The 26,837-nt window shown below is 41.6% G+C and overlaps 1 protein-coding gene across 1 annotated transcript in view; it reads right to left on the bottom strand.

The window, feature by feature from the left end:
* Window positions 1–1,433: 1,433 nt before the first annotated feature.
* The window catches only part of kif4 (kinesin family member 4), a 45,225-nt gene continuing 19,821 nt past the window's right edge, over window positions 1,434–26,837 (bottom strand). Inside the window, exons 8-30 of the mRNA XM_056284973.1 lie at window positions 22,002–22,177; window positions 21,570–21,631; window positions 21,081–21,213; window positions 20,359–20,417; window positions 19,912–20,101; window positions 15,003–15,161; window positions 14,560–14,663; window positions 14,301–14,445; window positions 12,854–12,964; window positions 12,571–12,654; window positions 12,137–12,250; window positions 11,808–11,963; window positions 11,571–11,668; window positions 11,122–11,251; window positions 10,814–10,984; window positions 10,597–10,722; window positions 10,389–10,466; window positions 8,254–8,358; window positions 7,724–7,897; window positions 6,399–6,524; window positions 4,590–4,709; window positions 2,701–2,950; window positions 1,434–2,030 (exon numbers count right to left, since the gene is read on the bottom strand). Of these exons, the coding sequence (XP_056140948.1) occupies window positions 2,747–2,950; window positions 4,590–4,709; window positions 6,399–6,524; window positions 7,724–7,897; window positions 8,254–8,358; window positions 10,389–10,466; window positions 10,597–10,722; window positions 10,814–10,984; window positions 11,122–11,251; window positions 11,571–11,668; window positions 11,808–11,963; window positions 12,137–12,250; window positions 12,571–12,654; window positions 12,854–12,964; window positions 14,301–14,445; window positions 14,560–14,663; window positions 15,003–15,161; window positions 19,912–20,101; window positions 20,359–20,417; window positions 21,081–21,213; window positions 21,570–21,631; window positions 22,002–22,177 (2,825 nt within the window). The 3' untranslated portion in view covers window positions 1,434–2,030; window positions 2,701–2,746. The remainder of the gene's footprint in view (window positions 2,031–2,700; window positions 2,951–4,589; window positions 4,710–6,398; window positions 6,525–7,723; window positions 7,898–8,253; window positions 8,359–10,388; window positions 10,467–10,596; window positions 10,723–10,813; window positions 10,985–11,121; window positions 11,252–11,570; window positions 11,669–11,807; window positions 11,964–12,136; window positions 12,251–12,570; window positions 12,655–12,853; window positions 12,965–14,300; window positions 14,446–14,559; window positions 14,664–15,002; window positions 15,162–19,911; window positions 20,102–20,358; window positions 20,418–21,080; window positions 21,214–21,569; window positions 21,632–22,001; window positions 22,178–26,837) is intronic.

The following is a 26,837-nucleotide window of genomic DNA, read 5'->3' as shown; positions in this document are numbered from 1 at the left end:
AGGCTGCTGATCCTCTAAGTGAAACCTTTCTGGCGCTAGCTGATACTTTTGGGTTCGCTTAGTTTGTTTGAGTCGACTCATTGCAGTGGTAACACCCTTGATTTGGTTTTATCTAAAGGGATAGCTGTTTCTGATGTGAATGTCTTGCCAACCACATCTGTTGTCAGATCATTTTCTCATCAAATTTGAAGCATAATTGGCCTGTCCAGTTAATGTCGGCACAGATATAATTGCCACTTACCACATTGGTCCCTCCACTGTAGCTGCATTTGGCCAGCAGCTGACTGATGTCTTGGCTTCTTTCATTGTATTGACCGACTCTTGAAAATTTCACTAGTGACTTAAATGTGGCCCTCTCTAGTCTCCTCGATCCAGTTGCACCTCTCAGTAACAGAGGATGTTGCGTTGCTGTAAAGCCCCTTAAGGCAAATTTGTAATTTGTGATATTGGGCTATACCAATAAAATTAAGAGTGCAGGTCTCCGTCAGGCATATCTACCCTTCTCTGGTGCTCGGACTTAGGCGAAAATCCAGCTGAGGAGTTGGCACTCAATTAGGGTATAAAACAGGGGGGGGGGGGTTTCTCCAAAGATTTTGAATCACAGCAACCACAAGAGGTTCTTAATCAGTCATAACTGTTCACAAAAATTAACTAGTGCCGGTCCAAGGAGCTGTGAAGCATTTAGATGATGTAGAAATTCCTGCTCAGCCCCATGAGAAAACACACATTTCAGGCATACTTCAATGTAAATATGAAAAACAAAGTATGATTTTGAAAGAGCCAGCGGAGAAGAACGATAGCCCACCACTGAGAATACACGATGCTTTGACACCGTCGCTGCCCGATGTAAGTCAACCTATATGTGAGTTGACTCAGATCGGGCAGCACCAGAGCACAGCGTTGGTCGAGCGAGCTAGAGTGAATGAAGAGAGGGAGAGGCAGTAGCGAGAACAAACGTTTTCCAAATGTTTTGAAATACCGCAACCACGAGAGTTTCTTGGTCATACAGCCATAACTGTTGGGGGGGGGGCTTCGGTTGATAGGCCCAGTAATATGCGAGATTAGCCACGGGCAACCACAGACAGGCACACACGCGTGCACACACACGCACAAGTATAATAACCTCATGTGAGCGGGCCTAACCTCTTATAACGAGAATAGGTTCATCTTCAACGGACAACCCTGACCCTCCGAATGAAGTTTCAGTCCACTAGATCAATTTTCGTTCTCTAAGCTTCACATTTATAAGCATGTTAAAGGCTGCAAATACATCGTGGAGAAAACCAAGACTTCTATGGACACCCAGTGCAAGTGGAATCAAGAGCATGAACTGCCATCCCGGTTCCCTACATAGTAGAGTTGACAGCCAGCAGTTCAGAATGCACAGGGAAAGAAGCACACTTATTGAACGTTTGTGTGGTTTTTTTCCTACATTCATTTATTTATTAAATGATGTTTTGACCACTACCCCATTCCTGTTCTCAGTTCTGGGGATTTACAAAAAAGCATTGGTGGCATATTACTAAAATACTATACAAGACACTCATCTCATTGTTACTCAGTACTAAACTCTGAATCTTCTCAGACTACATCTTTAATTCATTATCAAATTAACAGTGACACTTCCAGATTTGATTTTAATTCAGTGGGAAATTGCTTGACAGACCCATTGCCTCTCAGCAACAGCAAACGGGGGGTAGATGTGAATCAGAGATTAATCAATAAATTATACCCTGCAAAATTTACGGTGCGAAGAAAAGTTGTGCAGGGTTAAACAAACTAATTTCTTTATCATTTAAAAACAAGAACGGTAAGTAAGAATTTATTAATGTCTAAAATAATAACATTCGTGGTAACGCCAAAAGGGTATGCCCCCCTGGGATCTTTCCTAATGGTGATGACAGACCATTGTTAATGACGTTTATTAAATAGTTTTGTAAGTGTTCAACAGTTGATTTGCTGGCTAAAACTGTTTCATTTTGTTGGTGGAAATTCAACAGTGTTATGCTCTTTGGCGATGATCCTATCACCTGTAACAAACACAATGAAAAAAATTACATTGGATTTGTTGATGAACTCATCTACTATATACTATATCACTGAATGCAATTCATTGTTTATTACCCTTTATCCCTACAGCCGACGAAAGCGTCCCCCCCCCCCCATTTTCTCCCCTTTTGTACCTGGCCAATTACCCCACTCTTCCGAGCCGTCCCGGTCACTGCTCCACCCCCTCTGCCGATCTGGGGAGGGCTGCAGACTACCACATGCCTCCTCCGATATATGTGGAGTCGCCAGCCGCTTCTTTTCACCTGACAGTGAGGAGTTTCACCAGGCGGGGTGTAGCGCGTGGGAGGATGACGCTGTTCCCTCCAGTTCCCCCTCCTCCCTGAACAGGTGCCCCGATCAACCAGAGGAGGCACTAGTGCAGCGACCGGGACACATACCCACATCTGGCCTCCCACCTGCAGACAGGGCCAATTGTGTCTGTAGGGATGCCCGACCAAGCCGGAGTAACACGGGGATTCGAACTGGAGATCCCCCGTGTTGGTAGGCAACAGAATAGACCGCCACGCCACTCGGACGCCCCAACAAAAGTGCTTTTAAATCAAAATCTAAACATAATTTTAGGTACAGTACTCTGCATTTCCATAAAACTCAAAACTGTCTGATTATACACTGAAAAAACATTAAATTCACCATATAAACAGAAACCTCAATCAGTTAGCCTGGTCTTTGTCCAGCTTCAAGATTCTTCACGGATTGGTGTGCACCCAGAGAAGAAACTGTTTTGAAAACTTGTGAGAATTCTTTTCTTCTTCCTTAACAAGCTGACTGTGCTTATGTCTTCCTCATTCTCCTCCTCATCACTCTCTTCTGTGAAGACAGGTTTCCTGTCTAGCTTTAGGTCTGCTGAGGTGTGTCCCATGTCGCCAATTTCCTTGAGCACCTAAAATGACATGCATCAGTGTACTAGTGTTAGATGATATCAACCTTTCAAACAAAAAGAGAATCCTTTTGGTCTATTAAACACAGTAAATATGTTTTAGCTGAGTCTCTACCAGTTTAAGCCACCTGGATTTAAAATGTTTCCCAATCCCAAGTTTAAACTCTTGCAAATTGCAAAGGTACTTCTTTAGGTCTGCTCTTAAGGTCTCTTCTGTCCATAGATTTTCTATGAGATTGTAGTTTAAGCTCTTACTGGACATTTGCAGGAAGGACCTTAATCATAATTACTTGGCTGTGAGCTTTGGATCTTTGTCAGGTTGATAGAAAGAAATTATTCATTCACTCACTCATTATCCAAACCGCTTATCCTTACTCAGGGTCGCGAGGATGCTGGAGCCTATCCCAGCAGTCAAATTATCTTAATATAAAAGCTTTTCCTTTTGCATTGCAGCAGGTTTTTTTTTTTTGCCAAAGTATCTTGACAGCCAGAGCTAGCCATTTTCACCTTTGACTTAAGCTCCAGATCGCACTGAGGAAAAGCAGTCCTATAGGTACTGTGCATTTCAGGTGACGGAGGATTTTTTAGGATAACAAGGGGCTGTTTGGCTCCAAATGTAATATATCTTCTATAATTAATACCAAAAGGTTTATATTTGGTTAATCAGATTATATGACTTTTTTTCCCTCACAGGGTTTTGGGAGACGGTCTTGTTAAAGAGCAAACAGGACTGGGTGTTGTTTCTTTTTCTTTTTTTAGTAAGAAGTTGCCTCTTTACAATAACTTTACCACAAAGTGCAGAATTGGGGCGGGGGCTGGTTGTTATATGCCAGGGAGCAAGAAGACTTAACCATATATTCCTGCAGTTGTTTAATCCATGTAGATGACTTCTTAGTAGGTTTCCATAAAGAAGGTGCAGCTTGATCAAGGTCCTAGTGGTTTCGCACTTTGGATTATGGTCTTTATATTGATTTACTGCTTCTAAGGGCACCATGTGTGATTTTATTTTTATCCTGACCTCTGTCGTTCAGAAATGTGAATAAAATGAATCACAGCAATTATGACTAATGAACTCAATAGAAAAGTAGCTCATGCACAGTACATTTGTCGTCATCTGCCATATTTTCATTTTGTAGGTATCCTTTGTTGAGATCACAGCAGTTTACCAATGACTGCTAATCCGAGCTGCATCTTTTTGGCGGCAGGGCATGAAACAAAAAGGACTCAACTGGCCCAGCACCTTCTTCATTTTACACTTCAGGAAGGCTGAAAGATTATACATCAAACTATTCATGTTTATCTATATCCCTCTCCAGATCTAAATGTTTTATCGATGAGATCTCAGATTATTTTTGTTAGGCTCCTTGTTGCTGTGCTCATCTCTTCATGCTACCAGACACAATGCAATAAAGACACATTCAGCAGATTCACCTCAGTTGGTTTCAGGTGACATCAAATTGGTGTGTGCACGCTTTGTGCATAGCAAGATGTTTTCATTTTTCATTTTCAATACACTGTTAAAAGTGAGCATTTCGTTTTAATGTGTATTTTGCTGGTTCCTACATTCACATGAAAGAATTAATTTTTTTTTAAAAAGCACATAATGGTAACGTCAGTCCTCCCAAGTGCATCGATAGCTTACCTTGTTAGTGGGCGTACAAGATGGTGGTTTAAAGAACGTGGTGTTGCCAGGGCTGATGGCTGTGGGGTCTTGTGGTAAAGATGTCAAATCTCTGGGTCCATTGTCTACCTTATTCAAGTTCTGAAATGAGAAGAGATACAAGCAGGGTTCCCAGTCTTTTTATGAAAACATTTTCCAGGACTTTTTCTTTGGAAAGGACATTTCCCAGGAGTTTTGCCTTGATATACATGACAGCAGTTGCTCAAAGAAAGTATTAACAAGCATTCAAAGCCGTAGCAGTCTCTTAATGGACTGTGTAACTTTTAGCTATCCCAGAAAATATTCACAATACTTGAAGCAATGATGTGCAATCTCACAGGCCAAAAATATACAATCTCAATGGGTAAAATACAATTTTGAAATCAATAATATTTCCAGGACATGATCAATTTGATAATTTTCCAGGTGTCTTCCATGACTGGAAACTAGTCTATACATTTCCAGGTGTTCCAGGATGCGTGGGAACCCTGACAAGTCCAAACTGAGAACAAAACTTGGATGTACTCTTGACAAGGAAGCTGAAGTAAGAGTCCAAGACACCTAAATTAACCTTTAATTTGTTTATGGATCAGTTTATTCTGGGCCTCTTAACCCTCCTTCCTAACTGGACCCATCATAATTTTCAGTATATTGTGTTTTGTCATCCAGGCAAACTGAGCCAGCTAGATGGAACGGTCAGCAAATGTTAACAAAGATAAAACTAGAGAAAGTCACATGCTGTCATATATCATAGGCAGAAGTTAATGAGAATTAGGGTGATGTAGGGAATGTTAAAAGGAAACAGCGATTTTTCTTCCACTTTATCTCCATCTATCTGTCCTCAGTAATGCTCACTATAGAATGGTACCATTTCTGTCTAGTCATTGGAGAGCGCTGTGGATAGGTTGAAAATGGACCCGCTGATGACATCATTGGCAGGATTCCAGACTGATGATAAATACAGGCCTTTTTGCTGCTTGACTCTCATTTGTGCCTCCAGAGGGAGGGCACAAGGCACAGTAGATAGACATTCAATTTTAACCAGGGAGAGTAGATAATGATACACATTTGTCTTTTAACCAGGGAGAGTAGAAAGCGATACACATTCGCCTTTTACAGATGCCTTCATTTAGATTGTGGTAATGTCCATCCATCCAACCATTATCTGAACCGCTTATCCTGCTCTCAGGGTCACTGGGATGCTGGAGCCTATTCCAGCAGTCATTGGGCGGCAGGCAGGGAGACACCCCGGACAGGCCGCCAGGCCATCACGGGGCCAACAAACACACCCATTCATACCTTGGGACAATTTAGTACAGCCGATTCACCTGACCTACATGTCTTTGGACTGTGGGAGGAAACCAGAGCCCCCGAAGGCAACCCACGCAGACACGGGGAGAACATGTAAACTCTACACAGAGGACGACCCGGGATGACCCACCAAGGTTGGACTACCCCGGGGCTCGAACCCAGAACCTTCTTGCTGTGAGGCGACTGTGTTAACCACTGTGCCACCGTGCCGCCATTGTGGTAACGTTAAAAAGTAAAACATACAAAGCAGCAATGGCCGGCCGAAACATAACAGTGGAGGACGTGATGGATGAGTACATATTTCATGACATTTTGGCTACTGTACAACCATACTTGCACATACTAAGAATACATTGAATAGGAGCTATGTGAAATAGAGCCACAGGATAAGCAGAGTTGGAAGTTTTCGCTTTTTCCTGTTTCTCCATTCACCTGTCTGCGGGACAGCAGACAGGTGAATGGAGGTAAACCCCAACTTACCTCAATGGACATGTCGGTCTCCAAGTTACGACATTTCTCGTGATCACACTGGCAGTTCTCCCCACATGTCATCTTCCCTTTACGGCACCTACACAGCTTGTTGCTACAGCGGCCCTTACAGGCACACTGAAGACAGGAGAAAAGGAATTAACATCAGGAGATACTGTGCCCTTATTTTGATAAAAATGTACAATTTAACGCGCATAAAACCTATTTTAATGGAGTAAAATTACAGCCATTGACATGCTTTTGATGAAGCCAGTCCTAAAGTTACGACAGTTGGCTCATATTTTCTTTGTAGTTCTTTCTTTGTAGTCATATTCTTCATAAATGTTATAATTCCATTATAATTGTGTTATCCTCTTTCAATGTTGTATTGTGTAAATTGTGTAAACACAACATCCATTGCACGTTATCCATCTTGGGAGAGAGATCCCTCCTCTGTTGTGCTCCCTGAGCCTTCTTCCTATTTTTTCTCCCTGTTAAAGGTTTTTTTTTTTTTTTTTTTTTAGGGAGCTGTTCCTTATCCGATGCGAGGGTCTAAGGACAGGATGTTATGTTGCTGTAAAGCCCACTGAGGAACATTTGTAATTTGTGATATTGGGCTATACAAATAAAACTGACTTAATTTGTGAGCTCATTTCCATTGTCCCCAAAATAAAAAATTCAGATTTGTACTTCTTTTATATCAACATCTAACCACCTTAACTTCAAGTTTTTGTGATTATGTCACCAAGTTTGAGTGGGTGGGCGACCCACATTCAATCCAATAATCTTATAAGACCACCCCCCCCTTCAGCACCATATAAAACCCGTAACGGGCAAATTTGCACGACCTAATTAAATCTTAAAAGAATCCTACTACATCTTTTCCTTCATTCTGTCCCACCCAATATCATTTTTTACTTGGAAATAGGTCCCATTATGGAGGCAAGATACGCTCTGTCTTAGAATTGTCTTTAAAAACCCATCTTGACTCAAAATCTGTTGTATTTATGTTTAGAATCAGTGTAAACAAAATCTTCTCCAGCTTTAAAATAAATGAAAAATGCATGTTTAATATTAACTAGGGAGTTTAAAAGCCAGTTATTGATTTGTTAAATTTAAATACAACTAAGACGGTCAACGAGGGGTAGTGTCTCACAAGGTTGCAATCGGGAAATCTGACTAAAGAATTGTTAACATTTTTCTTCTGGTTCTGCATTTCCAACCAAAACTTGCTTGTTCAAATCTTTTTCTAAATCTGGTTTACAATGACTCTTAAATGTACAGGAAATGTGCACTGTGACATCAGCCTAGGTCTTCCACGTGTAACCCAGCCTTACCCCGGTTGTCTTTGACTTCTTTGAAGTCTTGCGGCATTTGTCGTTTTTTTCAGGAGGACGCCATTCATCCTCTTCTTCCTGATTCTCATCCTCCTCAGACGCAGAGATCAGCTCTTCCACATTGATGGCCATCTTAAATGGCGCTTTGGCTGTCGTGAAGCGCCTCCCTTTCGGCTTTAGTGGAAGGAGAAAACCAGTTTAACTTCCAAGTTGTAATGACAGCTCTATGACAGCTCTTATCAGAATTACTTCTATAGGATGTGGATGGAGCAGTAAGCCCATACATATGCAGGATTCATATTTTTGTGAAAATTACTCTATTTTCAATCACAGCAGTCTTCAAAAAACTATTTTAATCATCACTTACATTGTATTTATCAAATGATGAGAGGCTATAAACACTGATAACAACAATTATAGTAATGGTTTGCGAACTCAAGCCACACATTAAGAGAATGACACATCGACTCTGCACAAAAGAAGTTCCTACTGCGGACATACTATATGTCATAATATCTACAACCACTCACCTTTAGGGGAGCACACTCATACTCGAATGAGTCGTCTAGAATCTGTTCAGTGCTGGGGGATGGCAGTGTTTTTTTCGCTCTTGCTAGCTGGATAAGTGTTAGCTTCTGTGGAGAATAAACAATGTTTAGCTTTCAGTCAACCTAACTAAAATAAATGTATCATCAAGGATGTCAACATATTACTAAATATTGATAAAAACATTTGTCCTTTCTGGTGCAAGATGAACATTTCATTACTCATACATAGGCTTAAACTGCACAATTTTTGCCCTTCTGTATATCGTGTTAGGTTGAGGGGTAGACAACCTAATTTGGCTGTGCTCGGCGCTAGGTTCAGTGCACATCCTTCAGACACAATGTGATCTGAGCTGCGCTCGCCGCTGGGTTCAGCGGAGGACAGTGTAAAATAGGCAGAGTTTTCAACACTTCTAGCTGGACAATTTCGTCATCTTGTTGTTACCAATAAATAAATAAACTAAACCAATTCTCAATTAAGAAACTTAAAATAGGTCTGTAGAGCTATTGAGGGGGAACACTTTATAAACCATATAACAAATCTAAGCTATTTTCATCATATAGGTTACACATATTGCCTACCTACAAGCTACCTGACTGTTAAAACACACCTGATATGCCTACTTGGTTGGAAACGTGTTTCCAAGTGAAGGCTTTCTTCCCAAGGTCTCTAAACAACCTGTGTTGTACAATTCAACATTAACAACATTAACTTTTCTTCCATTTTGCCTTCCGTGCCTGGCTGGCCGCCTCGTTTCTATTGGCTGCATGGGTATTTGTCAGTGTGCTGCGCCCAAAGTTGGGCAGCAAAAAGCCACTGTGGCGCGGTGCAAGCCATTGGAATTAATGGATTTCAGAGCGTAGCCATGCCATTGTCGCATTTTGTCTGAAAGCTCCTTTAAGCTCCACTATCTAAATGTACACAATTGCATTTATTATACAAATCTTCTTACATTTCTTTATTTTTATATATATATTTTTTCTTAAGCTCTGGTGTTAACAGCTGCTTTTCACACCCATCAGATGTGCTGTAATTTTGTACATCTATGAAATATTTTCCATCCAGTCAGCGAAGCATAGATTGGTCAACATGTATAACGTCAACCAGTTTTTTCTTTTCCCCCCTTTTTTGCCCCAGTTGTACTCGTCCAATTACCCCACTCTTCCGAGCTGTCCCAGTCACTGCTCCACCCCCTCTGCCAAGCCAGGGAGGGCTGCAAACCACCACATGCCTTCTCCGATACATGTGGAGTCACCAGCTGCTTCTTTTCACCTGACAGTGAGGACAGGGGGACGTAGCACGTGGGAAGATCACGCTACCCCCCCCCCCCAGTTCCCCCTCCCCCCTGAACAGGCGCCTCGACCAACCAGAGGAGGCGCTAGTGCAGCATCCAGGACACATACCCACATCCGGCTTCCCACCCGCAGACATGGCCAATCGTGTCTGTCGAGACACCCGATCAAGCCGGCAGAACTGGTGATCTCTGTGTTGGTAGGCAATGGAATATACTGCTATGCTACCTAGACACTCCCACGTCGACCAGTTCTACTACTGCATTTGCACAACATCAACATATGTTGTCGTTTTCTACAATCTGAATTTAACTAATTGAATCCGACCAACATCTGCTTAGTGTTAGATGTAAATTAATCTTAACCACGTCTTCTGGCTCTCTTCATCCTTTGGAAAGCCATGCAAAGACTTGTTGGCTGACTGACAGCCAGAAAAGGAAAATTTGACATGGCCAGTTTTACTTGACATGTTGCAAGTCACTCGTCACTCTTCGCTAGGCCAAACAATTGAAGATGATTGCAATATGGTGGCTGTTTCCGTGCTCACAAAAGAAGCTGACCAGTGATGGATTCATACAAAATACTGAGTCAAAAATGATTTGCTGATTTCACAGAGACCTGGGTGTGACAGGAGAACTGGGACAAATTGCGACTGGCTTGTTTTTCTTCTTGATACAAGACCAGGGACAATGGGATTAACACCGATTTCATGATTTCCTCAGCAAATATCATTTCAATAATAAGACTAGGCAAATTGTTTTCTAAAATACAGACCTATGAATTAACGTGGGGAGAACCAAAGAACTTAATGATAAAATATCCTTTACTTGTTTATGTTGTTCATTCTCATCCATGAGTTTCTGGTTTTGCTCACTCAAGTTCCGCATCTTCTCAAGCTCTTCTTCCTAAAAATGGTCATATAACTCAAATAATTCATCAAAATTTCAAGGTTTCTGGTCCAAATCTCCACAGTTAATGGTAAAAGGTGAAGTCAATGATGGAACATACCGTTTTTCCAAACAATGAAAAACAAACCTGAAATTTGAGGCGTTGTAACAGCTCCTTCTCCCTTTTTGATGTCTTTTCATCTTTCTGCTTTGTTTCGTCAATGGGCTCTCCACAAACAGGCTTGTTCTGTATTTGGTTAAGGAGGTAAAGGACCTGAAGGAGAAATACATCTGGCATTAAAGCAAATCTTCAGCAAAAAATAACATATAATGTCCCCAATAAATAAAGATTGTGAGTATTATACCTTTTCCTGATGCCTCTGCTCCAGCTCCACTAACTGCTGCTGGTGTTCCATGTCCATGGTTGACATGACATTCCTCTCATCAGCTAGCATCTTTGTTAAATCCTGCACATTCCCGCTCTCTTGTTTGAGGTCACTCTCCAGCCTGGCATTTGCAGTTTTAGCAGACACCAACTAGAACAGAAATGTAGTTCTTTGGAAATTTATGTAATAGGCAAGCAACATAGTACTAGCAAGTACAACAAAGTGAACTGCAATATACAGTGTAAAGTTTTATCACAGGAACTGCTGAACGTGGCTAATTTGCTTACTTCAGACATCAGGACCTTAAGAGCATTTTTGGCATCCACGATGCTTGTAATGCTGTCCCAGCGTTGCTTCAAGCGGCCCTCATTGTCTGCAACAAGAACTTTCTGCTGAAGATCCGCTATCTGGGCACTCCTAGAAAATTACAAATAACTCTGCATTAATTTTTTTTCTCCACTGCAATGATGTTAAAGAAATGTTCTCATTAAAGTGACCCAGGTTTTGGAAGACTTGCAACCAGAAAAGCTAACTATGAAGACAATCACCCAGTGAACTACAGGGATATATATGCTTTGGACAAGTTTTAAAGGGATATAGAATGATGAAATGACCAGAATATACGTTGTTGGAAATGCTCTGTGGAAAAGTTTTGTTTTCCTCACAGCTAATCGAATTTTAAGGTCAAGACTGACTAACAACTTAAGGAATGAACAAGCAGCTCTGTTGTACCCACCTGAGGCCCATTTCTGTCTCCAGGTTCTCCACCTGTTTATTCAGAGGTGTTCCCACCCCCCCCTGGCTCTCCAGCTCAGAGATGATCAGGGTGCGACGCTGCATGGAAAGAAACCGGATACAAGGAAATTGAATGATCCTTTTTTATTATTTGGGCCTAGCAATGTCTTAGATGTCCCTTGATTTGTAAAAAGTCAAAAAATTCTAATGCGTTTGATAGAAAAAGCTCCAATCTCACTCTGATTTTGGCAGCTGGTCGCTCCCCTGCCTCCATTTGCTCTTTCAGTTGGTTGATCTCCTGAGCCAGCATCTTCCTGTCATCCAGCAGGTCCTTCAGGTGGCGCCGAGCCTCCTCTGTACTCACGAGCAGCTCTACCTCATTTAGAAGCCACGCCTGTCAACAAAAGTTAAAATTTGCAGGTTAGGGCGTGAATAAACTGTGTGAATAAGTGGTTTAGAGATGAAAATACCACTTTGAATTTTACATAAATTCCCCTTTGTTCTTGAAGACAGATTGAAAATCAATTTCTAGGCCATCATACAAGTTCCTGAAAAATGCTTTACCACCTTAACTCTAGCGGCTGGTCCTTCCACTCCTCTGTTCTGGGGATCCTTTCGTTTCTCTGCCACCTCAATTCTCTTCTGCAAGGCATCTTTCAGACGCTTGTTTGCGGCTGCAGCCTGACCCAAAAAAAAAAGAAAGAAGGGAAAACCTTAGTAACTGTACTTTCCTTTTAATCACAGATTTTCACACACATTGCAACAAAATTCTCTGAGCTGACTCCAGAAAAAAATTAATAAAACGATTAAGTATCTATAAAGAAAATATCTTAACCTCCAGCTCGCTAGCTGTTTTTTATTCTGCCAGAAAATGTAAGAAATAAAAAGGCCTACACTACAGACAGTTTATCCAGTAAGCTAAACTGATAAAATCTTGCAACGAGCTGCAAATGTAAAATCAAGTTACAAAGAGCTGCAATAACATGGCAAAATGACCAGACCTCTTCAGTTTTGCGACGCAAGACATTGGCTTGTTTCTGGTAATCCCTCTCAAGTTTCAACAATTCATACTGACGTTTACGATCCTGTAAAATAGGTGGGAAAATATTTAATTTGAATACAAGTTAGAGCATTCCATGGAGTTAATGTTAATGTATGAGCTTATATTACTTTTTAAAAACATGCAGAATCATAGGACTGAGATGTTTTTTTAGAGGATTTTCTGATAAGTGAGTAGAATGCAGGTAAAAAAAAAATTGGATAAGTATTTTCTCAAAAGCACACCTTCTCTTTGAGCTGGAGCACCTCCTTGTCCTTCTTAGTCTTCCAAAGTCTGAATTTCTCAGAGTCCTCCTTCATTTGCCTCATCAGCTGCACACGTTGGCCTTTCATCGCCTATGGGAAAAGCCATGCAAATGAACATGTTTTGTTTTGTTTTTTTACCTGTGGCTTGCACTGACATTAAGAACCGAGTGCTCGCATAATGCTATGGTATGTATTCAAAGGATTTTATATCCCTGCAGCGATTTATGAATGAGGTAACTGACCAATATATTCAACGAGTATTCATAATGGTAACTTTTATCAAAAAGTATGAGAAATGAAAGGATGAACACATAATGAGCATGAACTGATTCAACTTTATGTGATTTCCTTACCTGGATTATTGAGCATACATAAAGACGCTTAATGAGCATGTTCATGTTTGATATTAAAAGCTTTCTTTGACCTGTAAGTGATCTAATCTTATCATAAGATAGTATCACAATGACGTTAAGGTTGGGTAACTATAAACTGTCATTAGTTCCAGGTGTACTATGTTTTTGCTGATAAAAATCAGTTTATAGTTTTGAAGAACAAAGTTCATAGCACTGTACCATTGTAATCAAGTAGCAATAATGGCTTTTATCAATTATTTGCTTTAGAAAGAAAGCCATAAAAAATAAATGAACTTCCAACCTCCATTTAGTCAACAACAGTGCTTAGTTTAACTTGACGAAGAATAATAAACCACACTGGAGGAACCCATTTGACTTCAAATCATTCAGCAGTGGGGAAGACATTTCCTGTTTGAACAATACAGTAAAATTTGTGTCGTTAGACTACTCTCAAGCAAGAGAATCCCCCTGAATCAAACCAAAAAAGGAATTAAATTTTTGTATTCACACTTCTTCAACTTTGTCTGCAATAATGGCAAATGTGTGTTAATCCTTAAGAACTGAAGTGTATGGGCGTCCGGGTGGCGTGGCGGTCTATTCCGTTGCCTACCAACACGGGGGATCATTGATTTGAATCCCCGTGTTACCTCCATTGGTCAGGCGTCCTTACAGACACAATTGGCCGTGTCTGCGGGTGGGAAGCTGGATGTGGGTTTGTGTCCTGGTTGCTGCAATAGTGCCTCCTCTGATCGGTCGGGGCGCCTGTTCGGGTGTGAGGGGGGAACTGGGGGGGAATAGCATGATACTCCCATGTGCTACGTCCCCAGGCGAAACTCCTCACTGTCAGGTGAAAAGAAACGGCTGGCAACTCCACGTGTATCGGAGGAGGCATGTGGTAGTCTGCAGCCCTCCCTGGATCGGCAGAGGAGGTGGAGCAGCGACCGGGTCGGCTCAGAGAGTGGGGTAATTGGCCATGTATAATTGGGGATAAAAGGGGGGGGGGCTGAAGTGTATGAACTTCATAAGTCAGAAGAAACCTGTGGAAAAAAAAGGCAGTGTACCAACTGTATTACCTGTATCTCCTGCATTAGCTTGTCCATATTACGAACAGACGATTCCTTGAGTTTCAGAAGTTTGGACTGGTCAGTTAGCTTCTTCTTCATGTCTACAAGTTGGCCTTCAAGCTCCTGTAACCTCTTCCTACGCTGTTCACTTAGCCTAAAAAAAGGATTGTGGAAAATGGGATCAACACAGAAAAGGGTTAGAGGGGTATATTAAAAGACTTACAAGAGGCACGTTGTTGATTTAGCCAAAAACTCTAACTGTCCTTACTTAGCCTGATTGGAGTCTTTCTTTGCAGATTGTAGTGCCAAGATAAGCTCTTCCTTCTCTTTCTGCAGGGAATCCACTGAAGACTCTAGAGTTTGTACATTTTTCTATGGAAGGCATCAAAAACTCATGAGCTTGAAACTCATATTTATCATTTTATCATTCATAAACTTGGAAGATGGCCTTAGTAAACATACAGATGGGTTTACAACTGCAAGGTGTACCTCCTAAGATAGAGAGCTTATGGCATGTTCAAAATCATGCTTTATAACCAGTTGAAACAATACTTTCATTTTAGTATCAATGACCATCTTCGTGCAACAATATTGGTTCTACACCACAGGGAATGCAAGTTCTGTAGAAATGGCAGCTAACAGATCCATAAACGACTACACTGATTTAAAGTGTGATTTTGTGCACAAATAAAATCAAAAATAAGCCCCTACCTGGTTCTCCGATTGCATCGGTTTCAGCTGGTTATCATTCTGGCACATTTTTTTGATAAAGGCCTCCTTCAGAGCCAACACTTTATTTAGCTCAATCAGCTCTTTAGACATCTGGGCCTGGCGCAGAGCATGGTGTGTTGTAAAGCCCTCAGGAGAGTCCTTGTCAGCAATGGCAGTGGGATCCTTTTTATTGTGATGGAGAGGGGAAAAATAAATACATCTATATATACAGTAAAAAATAAATTCCTGAAAATAACTTTCAAAATTCACGTTTAATGCACATGATGAAACAATTGAGGGTCGTGCAGGGCAAGGTTTTAATTCTTGCCTAGTTTTAAATTTGACCTAAGAACCACTGAAACTGTTTATAGTGACAATCCTGAAGATTGTGTTGTTTTTGTTTAACTCACACCTACTGTGACACTGGTAACTGTATTGGTGTTTGAATACCGCAGGTCCCAGGGATCCATTCGAAATAAAACAATCACACGTGTTGTGGGCTGCATGATTATGGCAAAAATAATTCTGATTATTTTGCTTAATGTGACCAGAATCATAAATCAATAGTTACTCCTATCTGTTCTTTTTCACTTTACTTTTTGTCCTCTTTTTCCAAAAACACTTCTCAACCACTTATTGCAGACTTCTTTCATTTTGGTCACATGGGGGCATATTGCGCACTCTGTGGTTGTAATTGGTCATGTGTGACGGAAGCTCAAGATTTAATACACAGACTTTCAGATGCATACAAATGTAAACACTTCAGTATCACCAAATTACATGGTTGCTAGAAAATGGAAACACAAAATCTCAATACCTGATTATTTCTGATCAAGTGTGCAGCCTTATGTTCTTTTCTCTGCCAGGCGGCAGCCTGGAGGGGATTATGCATTTGGTCGCACGCGTGTGTGTGTGTGTGTCTGTCTGTCTGCAGGTAATCTCACAAACTGCTGGATCTATCAGCGTAGAATTTTTTGTGTACAGTTATGACTGACTGTATGATGAAGAACCTCTCGTGGTTGTAGTGATTAAAAACTTTCGAAAAATGTTCTTGCCACCGCTCGCTCTCTTCATTCACTCTCTAGCTCGTCCGACCAACACTGCTTTCCGTCGCTGCCTGCTCCGAGTCAACCGTGTGCATGTGTGATTCACACCTACAGTTGTGTCAGATCAGGCGGCGATAGTGTCAAGACCAAAACACTGTGTATTAGGGTATGAGTCTTGAAAGTAAGTCAACCGTATTTTACAAGCCAGCAAATCATTCACTGCCAATCTCAGCAAAGGAGAACTGGAGGAACACTGGATGAACCAAAAATAATTCACCATATTCACCTCGCCGCCACATGGAAATGTCACCTATGTTAAAATGCTGCTATAAAAATGCAATTTCAAGAGTAGGCTTAATTACAATCACACCTGGAAATCATCTCAGTAGCTACAATAAAATATTTCCCATGGCTGAGTTATGGTTTCTTGCTGTTGTCTTATGAATAAAATTCAATCAGCAGAGCAGCCATTTGCCTTCATTCATTTTATATAATGAGAATTGCGACAGTTAAACACATTTGACATCTTTTAATAAGGGCTTTGAAATTATGATAGCCTGATCTCTGTCATTTATATTAGACTTGTTCACTTTTGTGCGAGGGTCCGCCTAGGAGGCTGTGCATCCACAGACTGACAGGCAAAACATTTTTATAAGGTAGATTTTTTTTAGCTTGAGAGCTGCATATTGACAACTTTTTTTCCCCATATTTCCCATTCAATCCACTTGGGCGCTGCACAAAAGTGGTCTTATGACAGGAAAAACACTGGTTTTTCCGTCCGTGCATTTCCCTTCTCCCGGTGGGCATAAAAAGGGGTGGTTTGTCACCAAGTCCGAGCACAGGAGAAGTGGAGATATGTACGCCTGGCGGAGATCTGCACTCTACTGAGTGCACTCCTCTACTTGTATCATCAGCGTCTTCCCCTCAGCCAAAGAAGTAACATAAGTGAATCGACATTTTAGGGATTGAATGTTTAATATTTGTGAGTAAAGGTCTTCGAAGAGATTGCTCTGCCATATCAGCTTTTACGCCACAACTTTGGTTTTCTTCAAAGTCACTGCTATCTGCCTTATTCCTCAGCATTTGGCTGCTATGGCAAAGACCTAAAATGCTATACACCATATCATTTTTCAAAGGGAATTTCTATCCAAGAGTGACAATTAATATCTGCTACTGCTAAAGTTGGATATTCATGTGTTAGCCACTGTTTTAAATACACCAGGGACACAAAATATCAAAAATGATAGTTGTTGTAAATCCCAGGATTGTAGTTAAAACAGTCAAGTTACATTAACATGGGAAAAACAAAAAATTAATGACGTACTGATGGGGAGTCATCTGTGGGATTTCTGCTGCCGTCTGCTAATCCCGCAGGCACATCTTCTCCTGGGGCCATAGCATCAATGGAGGCAACAATACCCGCGCTCTCAATCTGACAAAGCAAATCGTCACATAAAACATAGAAGTTACATGGACAAATTCAAATCAGCCTTCTTGAATGATCATTTGACCATTTTGTCAAAAAAGTTGCTATAGGAATTTCTATATTGTCATTCAAATCAATAGGTTGGTGGTTTCCTGTTTCAGTCTGGGCTGATGTGTTACTGTTCTAAACCTGTCTTTATTAAACACTGACTGTTGTCAACTTTGTAAGGTCCAAAGCACTGTTTACAAATAAGACAACATTGTCTTTTCATAGTACTCTCAATTGTATGGCAGTTGTGCAAGATAATCTCCCAAATGTCTAGAAGAGTCCTTTTTATCATATCAAGAGCCAGGAAAAACAAAAACTCTCCACTAAAAATGAGTGGGAATAATTTGTTCAAAAAGCCATGAATTAGCAAATATAGCCTAAGAGGTAGAAAAATTAAATCAAATCTCCAAGTGCAATTTTGTTCTTTTTTTCCCCTTTGACTGGTGCAAATATACCAATGGATTTCAACAGAGAAAGGACCGATCTATTGTGAGCAAATCAGATGTTAAAATCACTTTTTATATCCATTAACTGATTATGTGCTATAAACACAGGAAGAAAAGCTAAACCAACAAATATCAGCTAAATCCGGTTACACAATACACTCAAACCCAACTCTGACAACTCGAGGGTTTTTCAAAGTTCAGACAAAACTTGTGCAAATTGGCTAAATTGAGGTCAGTTAAGCTGAGAACTTTTTTAAGTCCTGTTAGTCCATAGCTGTATTTTAATACTGTTTATCGCGATTTAGTGATGTGGAGGTTGATTCGAAGTTTATAATCAATAATAAGGACTGTATCAGCAACTCTTTCACGGCAGGCATTTGTATGAAGCTAGAGATTTATATGCAAACCAGTAAAAGTGATAGCACATTTACAAATGTCTGGGAAATGAACCGGCCTAGAAATAAGAGAGCTTCGTTCAATCCACGCAGAGGATGAACTAAATGGGGAACTGTGTGGCAGTTATACCAAAAATCGAGTGTGCAAAAATAAAATAAAAATGTTACAGGTGCCATAGTTTATGGTTTAAGAAGGCATCCTACATGAGTGGGGAATCAGACAGAAGGCACTGTCATTTCGTGTGAATAAACATTATCCAAAAATCTTATAGAAAGAAGCTGTGTGTTAGGGAATCACCAGTGGTACTGGGGAGAAGAAAAAAAAAAAAAAGAACAGCTTTGGTGATGATAAATGGCCACTGACACACAACATCACATCTTTTTTGTTTTCAAACAATAACAATATGTGTAATTCTATGAATGATAATAAAATTATGTTGAATCTTTTATTTAATACAAAATATTTTTTTCAACTATATAAATGTGCAGTTGCCATTCCTTGAGTATAAACAACCAATCAGTTAACTCGCAGCCTATCATCGTGAGTACCAAACTAAACCTTTCAACACCCGTGATCTTGAGTTTTCCCCTCCCTCAGTGGGATCGACTTAAGCAGCTTCGACTGTAGATGATTGTAAGGCTGATTATAACCCTGATGTGGCCATGACAACTCATTTTCAAGATCGTGGAGAGTCTGCACCATTCATTATCCAAACCGCTTATCCTTACTCAGGGTCGCGGGATGCTGGAGCTTATCCCAGCAGTCATTGGGCGGCAGACAGGGAGACACCCTGGACAGGCCGCCAGACCATCACAGGGCCAACACACACACACAACGAGCTTAATTGACATGCATTATCATTATTATCACTTTTTATTATTAGTCTGCACCAGAGCACGCAAATTAGGGCTGGTCACCATGGACACTCAAGCACACGTTATCTTAAAGTATGCAGAGGTTTCAGACTCAAATCGGTTGCCTCCCAATCGAGCTTTTGACCAGCCGCAGCTTTCACGATAATATAAAACAGGTTTGACTTTTACAACTTGAATTTAGACAAGTCTGAGCTCGTTGGCAAGTGTGTGCATCTCTATGACTTCAGTTGTAACTAGTACACTTTTCTACGACTATAAATCTATGAAGATCATAGATTAAATGTATGCTGACGAGTCTTTGCAAAGATCATTAGGACTTAATAAGAGTCTGGTGTATTCCAGGCTTAAGATGAAAACTGATTGGCTCTTGGTCGATTCGCCAGCACATTAAGTAAGGTTTGGTAGTCTAATCAGTAGTTGTTTGAAAGCTAATCAGAGTAAACAGAAAAACAAACCCTTCTCCTCAATTAAGAGTGATACAGTATCTTGTTTACATTGTGCCTAGACCAGCACTACATGAAAAATGTCCAACTGGACCAAACAGTTAGTCAAATATAAAATGAATATTATAACAGTTGAAGTTTTTGTTGAAAAGTGGGCATTTAACGTCAGCACTGATCCTGTTTTGATCCGGTGGGGTTACCACAAACATCAGAAATACAAGACTATTACACATGTCCAAGGAACCGTTGTATTGTGATATGAAACTGCTATGTCTAAATGTTTGACAGCGCATTGCCGGCACAGCGAGGGTACCTGGAGCTCCAAGATGATGTCTTGTAGGTTCCTCATCACCTCCACCTTGCCCTTCAACTCCTGGTCCTCCAGGTTCTCCAACACTTTCTTGAGATCGACTGTACATCTGAAATAAAGAGTTGTGTATATCATGTATTATTATGAGCCGTTGACTTTTCACGTTATATTTAATATTTAAACTAGTTCTAGGTTTTAGTTTTTTCATCTTAAATGAACAGATCTTCATAGCTTTGCAACTGAAATAATGAATGTACTCACGATTTAACTTCAAATGATGAGTAGAGTGAGAATATAAGTAATCTCTCTCTCCTATAAGATTAATCAAAACTTGACAATATCCCCTGCAAGCCCTTGTAAACCTACGCTGCATGTTGCCTCAGTTGCTCAAGTTTGCTTTGCAGTTTTTCATTTGTTTGCTCCGTCTATAAGGAAACAAAAATAAACAACATGTGTGAGTCACATACAGTTCTGTGAATGAAAAAAATGCATGCATTTTATGATGGTTTGAGGCAGCAAAACTTCCGGAACGTTGATTTGCTTCAACCAAAATAAGCTGTAGGCTAAAAGTCAAAGGTCTTTCCACAGTTTCAACAATACAGTTAACCTTTTTTTATTTTTAGGTGAAAGGTACATCGCAGAAATAAATGCTAATGTTATGTTATTCAATCTCTATATATGCAATCACGCCATGTTCAGCATGATTTGTGATAGCTAAGATCCACCATAGTAAAATAACAGACATATCTAAATAGGAATTAATACAATGATCTATAGAACTGTATGGAATGCTGTAGTATAGTGGCTGGGAGTCATTTTGACTCTGCAGTTAAAATACAAATAATTTTGATGCTTTATAAGACAATAAGTGTATGTCTAACTACAATTGAGGTGGATTTGTGTTTTGGGAGAATATACTTTTTCTCCCTTGCGATGGGGACAGTCTTCAAACATTGACAGATTGTGTGAAAAATGGACCTAAACCTGACAAATTAATCTGAAGGAGGCATAGACAGAAGCTGCAAAAGACTTGCTATACCAATACGAGTTATACTCTGCATAACTATACCACCCCAGGTCCAGCTCACCATAATGATCTTCTCAAACATGAAAGCGGTTTGTCCGACTGCCTCGCTGAGCTCCCTGCTCAGCTTGTTGTTCGCATCCTGCAGGGTGCGGTTCCTCTCCAGGATGTCTGTCACATTCTCAGCTGACCCTAATCTATATTGGAAGTGACAAGAAAAGGCAATGGCCTCTAGATTCTACTTGTGAGGAATACGTTAATGTCCAGGATGCATATAAGGACAGAAAGAGAAAGCCGCTTTATTTTGTCATTATACGGTTACAACGAAATTTGGTTTCTGCATTTAACCTATCCTATTGTATAGGAGTAGTGGGCAGTTGCGCAGCGCCCGGAGACCAACTCCACTTCTTTTTTCTATTGCCTTGGTCAGGGGCACAGGTATTGACCCTAATATGCATGTCTTTTTGATATATCACACTTCAATATGACACCAATCTAGTATGAGAACAAGGCACAGAGGAGTTCCAATTTGCATAGCATTCTGACACCTTACCCAGAGAGCACTGGTGCCACACCTCCACGGGCATGCAGCAGCATCACCTGCAAATCTTGGACCTGCAAACCCACATGGAGACACGGGTTATTAAATCAAATGACACTAGAGAATAGAAAGACGACAACGCTGGAAAAAAAAGGACCATGACATGAACAGCGCAATGGTGAAAAGAAAATTACGAAGCAGTGTGATGTAAAGTAACTTTTTTTTCTATCCCCCACTATCTACTACCAAAATCAGATTCAAATGGCAAATTTCCTCCTGACATGTCATTTGTATAAATTAAACTTCATGTGTTGCTGCAAAAACTAACAACAACTTGTGAACAGCTGTAGAATTAAAGAGTTTTAAACAAAATAGCAACTCAGTTCCTAAGACCAAGAAGATAGACAATTAACTCTTATTGATCACAAGGCTTAATTACTATACCTGCTGTTTCAAGAGCTTCATTTCTGCAGCTCTGGGGTCAATGTTGACTATAGGCTTGTTTTTGATCTTGCGAGCTCTATCAGCGTACCGCAGTGTGTTCATGGTCTCCTCGATGTTTGAGTCTGCAGGGCTGACGCATGCAATCATCAAAGTGTGGCTATTGCCTCCCAGTGAATCTGAGGTCAAAAGGCAAGCATTAGTGGAGATTCCATGGTCAAATGATCAGCCTAGGTGATGAACTCATTACATCAGGTACATTACATAGGATCATATCAAGATGGCACCACGGACGGTAGCCTCGGTTTTGCACTCTCTTGTGCTTTTTCTGTTTTTGTTTATTTAGTTTCCAGCGCCCACTCACTGATCACACACAGCAGGGAAGAACTATAAAAGCCTCCAACTGTCCATTGGACAAACTGAACGGACTTTTTTACCACCCTAACTGCATGTTTTTAACAAAAGTCTTGCCGAACTCTTGACTGGTACAGCCCTGTGCAGACTACAACAAGGACACCGAAGGGGTAAGCGAGCCGGAGCACTCGTTAAACTTCAACAGGGATTTAGAACCACGCTCCCGTCAATCCACCTGGTGAACTTCCGCTCTCTGGCCAACAAGACGGATTAACTCCTACTCATAAATGGAAAAAAACTCGGGGCGTCCGGGTAGTGTAGCGGTCTATTCCGTTGCTTACCAACACAATTGGGGAGAAAAGGGGGGGGGGGGTCCAAAAAAAGGAAAAACTCAGTACTTTTCCAGATCTGCTGCCCTGTGTCTCACTGAAACCTGGCTTAGTGAGCATATAACAGAAAGAACACTTCATCTGCCGCAGTTCCAACTCCTTCAGGCGGACCATGAAAAGGAGCTACCGGAAAAATATCGGGTGGTGGCATATGCTTCTGCATCAACAAAGGTTGATGTATGGATGTCACAGTGTTGAAGAAATACAGCTCTCAGAGACCTTTTTCATTGACTGTAAACCATTGTATTCACCGCAGGAATTTTCATCATTTAATCTGGTCAAGGGCGGCATAGTGGCGCAGTGGTTAGTGCGGTCGCCTCACAGCAAGAAGGTCCTGGATTCAAGCCCCGGGGTAGTCCAACCTTGGGGGTCATCCTCTGTGTGGCGTTTGCATGTTCTCCCCGTGTTTAGGTGGGTTTCCTCCGGGCGCTCCGGTTTCCTCCCACAGTCCAAAGACATGTAGGTCAGGTGAATCGGCCATACTAAATTGTCCCTCGGTGTGAATGTGTGTCGGCCCTGTGGTGGCCTGTCCAGGGTGTCTCCCCGCCTGCCGCCCAATGATTGCTGGGATAGGCTCCAGCATCCCTGTGACCCTGAGAGCAGGATAAGTGGTTTGGAAAATGGATGGATGGATTCTGGTCGGTGTCTATATCCCACCCTGTGTTAAGGAGGAGATAAAACACCTGGCTGATCAAATTACAAACATGGAGCGTAAATTCAGACTCCCTACTCCTTATCCTTGGGGATTTTAACAGAGCAAACCTCAGCCATAATCTACCAAAATACAGACGACATGTTAAAAGTCCCACAAGGGACAAAAACACTGGATAATTGCTACATCATATTAAGACGCCTATCACTCTGTCCCCTTGCAGCCCTGTGACTCTGATCACTGTCTGCTTCATCTTATCCCAACCAACAGGCAGAAACTAAAATCTGCAAAGCCTTTGGTTAAAACTATGAGGAAATGGACCAATGAGTCAAAACTGGAGCTACAGGCCTGCCTTGACTGCACTGACTGGAGTGTTTTGAGGCTGCATCTACAGACCTGGACGGACTTACTGACACTGACATCTTACGTCAGCTTTTGAGGACATATGTGCCAACCAAAACTTTCTGTACCTTCAACAACAATAAGCCCTGGTTCACAGCAAAACTCAGGCAGCTTCATCAGGCCAAAGAGGAAGTCTACAGGGGTGGAGATAGGATCCGGTACAACATAAAAGCCAGACATACACTCACAAAGGAGATCAGAGTGGCAAAAAGATGCTACTCTGAAAAGTTGAAAAACAGGTTTTCTGCCAACAACCCAGCATCAGTCTGAAGAGGTTTAAAAGACATAACCAACTACAGGAGACCATCCCCCCACACTGCAGGGAACCATCAACTGGCTGACGATCTAAATGGTTTTACTGCAGGTTTGAAAAGCAAACTTTCACATCCCTCACCTTCTCTGGCCACAACCAACTGCATTCCCTGCCAGCCATTCTCCTCTCCCCACGAACCCCCATCCACATTCGAATGTGTGTTGAGGACATGCGCCAGCTCTTCCAGAGACATAAGACCAGGAAGGCACCAGGCCCGGATGGCGTGTCACCTTCCTGTCTGAAAGTCTGTGCTGACCAGCTGCCCCCCATTTTCACATTGATTTTCAATAGATCACTGGAGCTGCGTGAAGTCCCCTCCTGCTTCAAGAGCTCTACTATCATCCCAGTCCCCAAGAAACCCCATATCACAGGATCTTTTTTTAAAGATTATTTTTTAGCAATTTCTGTCTTTATTTGATAGCTATAGTAGAGGGAGAGAGAGAAAGGAAAGCCAGGGGAGAGAGCAAGGGGACGATGTATAGCAAAGGGCCCAGGCTGGATTCGAACTCAGGCCGCTGTGATGAGGACTCAACCTTATGTGGTACACACTCTACCAGGTGAGCCATCGGGGCACCCCATTAACACAGGATTAAATGACAATAGGCCCATTGCCCTAACGTCTGTGGTCATGAAATCCTTCGAGAGACTGGTGTTGGCCCACCTGAAGGAAATTACAGGCCCCCTGCTCGAACCCCTGCAGTTTGCTTACTGAGCAAACAGGTCAGTGGAGGATGCAGTCAACATGGGATTGCAATACATCTTCCAACACTTCGACTCCCCAGGGACATACGCAAGGATCCTGTTTTTGTGAACTTCAGCTTAGCGTTCAACACCATCGTCCCAGATATCCTCCACTCCAAATTCACCTGGCTCACAGTACCAACTCCCATCTGCCAGTGGATTAAAAACGTCCTGACAGACAGGAGGCAGCTGGTGAGGCTGGGGGGGAAAAAAACAACATCCAGCACCTGGACAATCAGCACTGGCGTCCCCCAGGGATGTGTGCTCTCCCCTCTACGCAAATGACTGCATCTCAGGTGACCCCTGTTAAACCTCCTTAAGTTTGCAGACAACACAACGATCATTGGCCTTATCTGGGATGTGATGAGTCTGCATAGAGATGGGAGGTTGAACAGCTGGCTCTCTGGTGAAGCCATAACAACCTGGAGCTGAACACCCTCAAAACAGTGGAGATGACAGTGGACTTCAGGAGGAGCACCCCAACACTGCCCCCCTCACCATGCTCAGCAGCACGGTGTCTGCGGTAAAGGCCTGCAGATTTCCAGGTTCCACAGTTTCCCAGGTGGGCATTCAACACAGACACAATCATCAAAAGGGCCCGGCAGGGGATGTGCTTTCTCCGCCGGCTCGGGAGTTTTGACCTGCCTCAGGAACGGCTGATTCAGTTCTAGACAGCAATAATCCAGGCTTTCTCAGCACATCCATCACTGTCTGGTTTGGATCAGCCACCAAACAGTACAAGGACAGACTATACCGGACAGTTAAATCTGCAAAGAAAATCTTTGGTGCCAACCTGCCCTCCATTCAGGACTTACACATCTCCAGAGTCAGAAAACGGGCAGGCAACATCAGTGCTGACCCATCACTATTGTGGGCGCTGCAGAGCACTGTAGACCATGACAGATGTAAGGGCAGTTTCTTTCCACGGGCTGTCATTCGGGTCGATGCTTGGCATTGTCAGGTGGATCCAACCATTTTGTATATACTGTACTGTGCATTGTTCGTGTGCTGATGTGCTCTGTCATGTCCATCTACCTCAGGCATGTATGTGGGTGGCCTGCTGGCATTTGTTTCGGCATCTCTGGTGTATTCACTGCACCACTGCACTTTATCACCTCTTATTTCACCTGTATATAGTCAACTAGAAGAACCCCGCTACAATGTAGCGGTTTGGTTATCCACCCATCTAAATCTCCCTCCTCTTCATCCTGCCAGCTAACCGCCTTCCCCCTGCCCCTAAACCCCCCCCCACCTCCAACTCCCTCCCCCAAAATGCTCAGAATCATCTGAAATGCCGAAAAAAGTGGTTTACCCACCCCACTCCAACTCCCTCCCCCCAAATGCTCAGAATCATCTGAAATGCCGAGAAGTGGTTTTTAGCCATTTTTAGAAAATGCATATTTTGCATAATTATGCATAATTATTATAATTATATTTTAATGTTCTGCTCCTCTCTGGAACAATACCTACCACCTCCAAAAAAATGAGGATCATAAGTGCATTTTTGCAAAACTGCATATATTTTGCATAATGCCAAAACATTTGTCCCAGAAAAAAAAACATTTTATATAGGTGAAAAAAATCAAAGATGCTCAGAATCATCTGAAATGCCGAGAAAAGTGGTTTTAGCCATTTTTAGAAAAATGCATATTTTGCATATTTATGCATAATTATGCATAATTTTAATTTTCTGGGATTTTTCCCTTACTCTCTGAGACAATACCTACCACCTCCAAAAAGAATTAGGATCATAAGTGCTTTAGTTTTCGGTCTCGCTATCTACACTAACTAACACACACACACACACACACTAACACCACACACACAAACGTTACCAAAATATATGAGTAGATCCTTGTGTATATATCTGAACATTGTTAGGTTGTAGTGTTGTTATTCTATGTTAAGTACACAGAGCAATGAAATCGGAGACAAATTCCATGTAGTACAAACCTACATGGCCAATAAACAAGATTCTGAACTTGTTC

The sequence above is a fragment of the Lampris incognitus genome, chromosome 8, assembly GCF_029633865.1.
Source record: "Lampris incognitus isolate fLamInc1 chromosome 8, fLamInc1.hap2, whole genome shotgun sequence".
In the NCBI taxonomy this organism is placed as follows: Eukaryota; Metazoa; Chordata; class Actinopteri; order Lampriformes; family Lampridae; genus Lampris; species Lampris incognitus.
The sequence above is the reverse complement of the archived record's forward strand: the minus strand, read 5'-3'. Positions and strand labels throughout refer to the sequence as shown.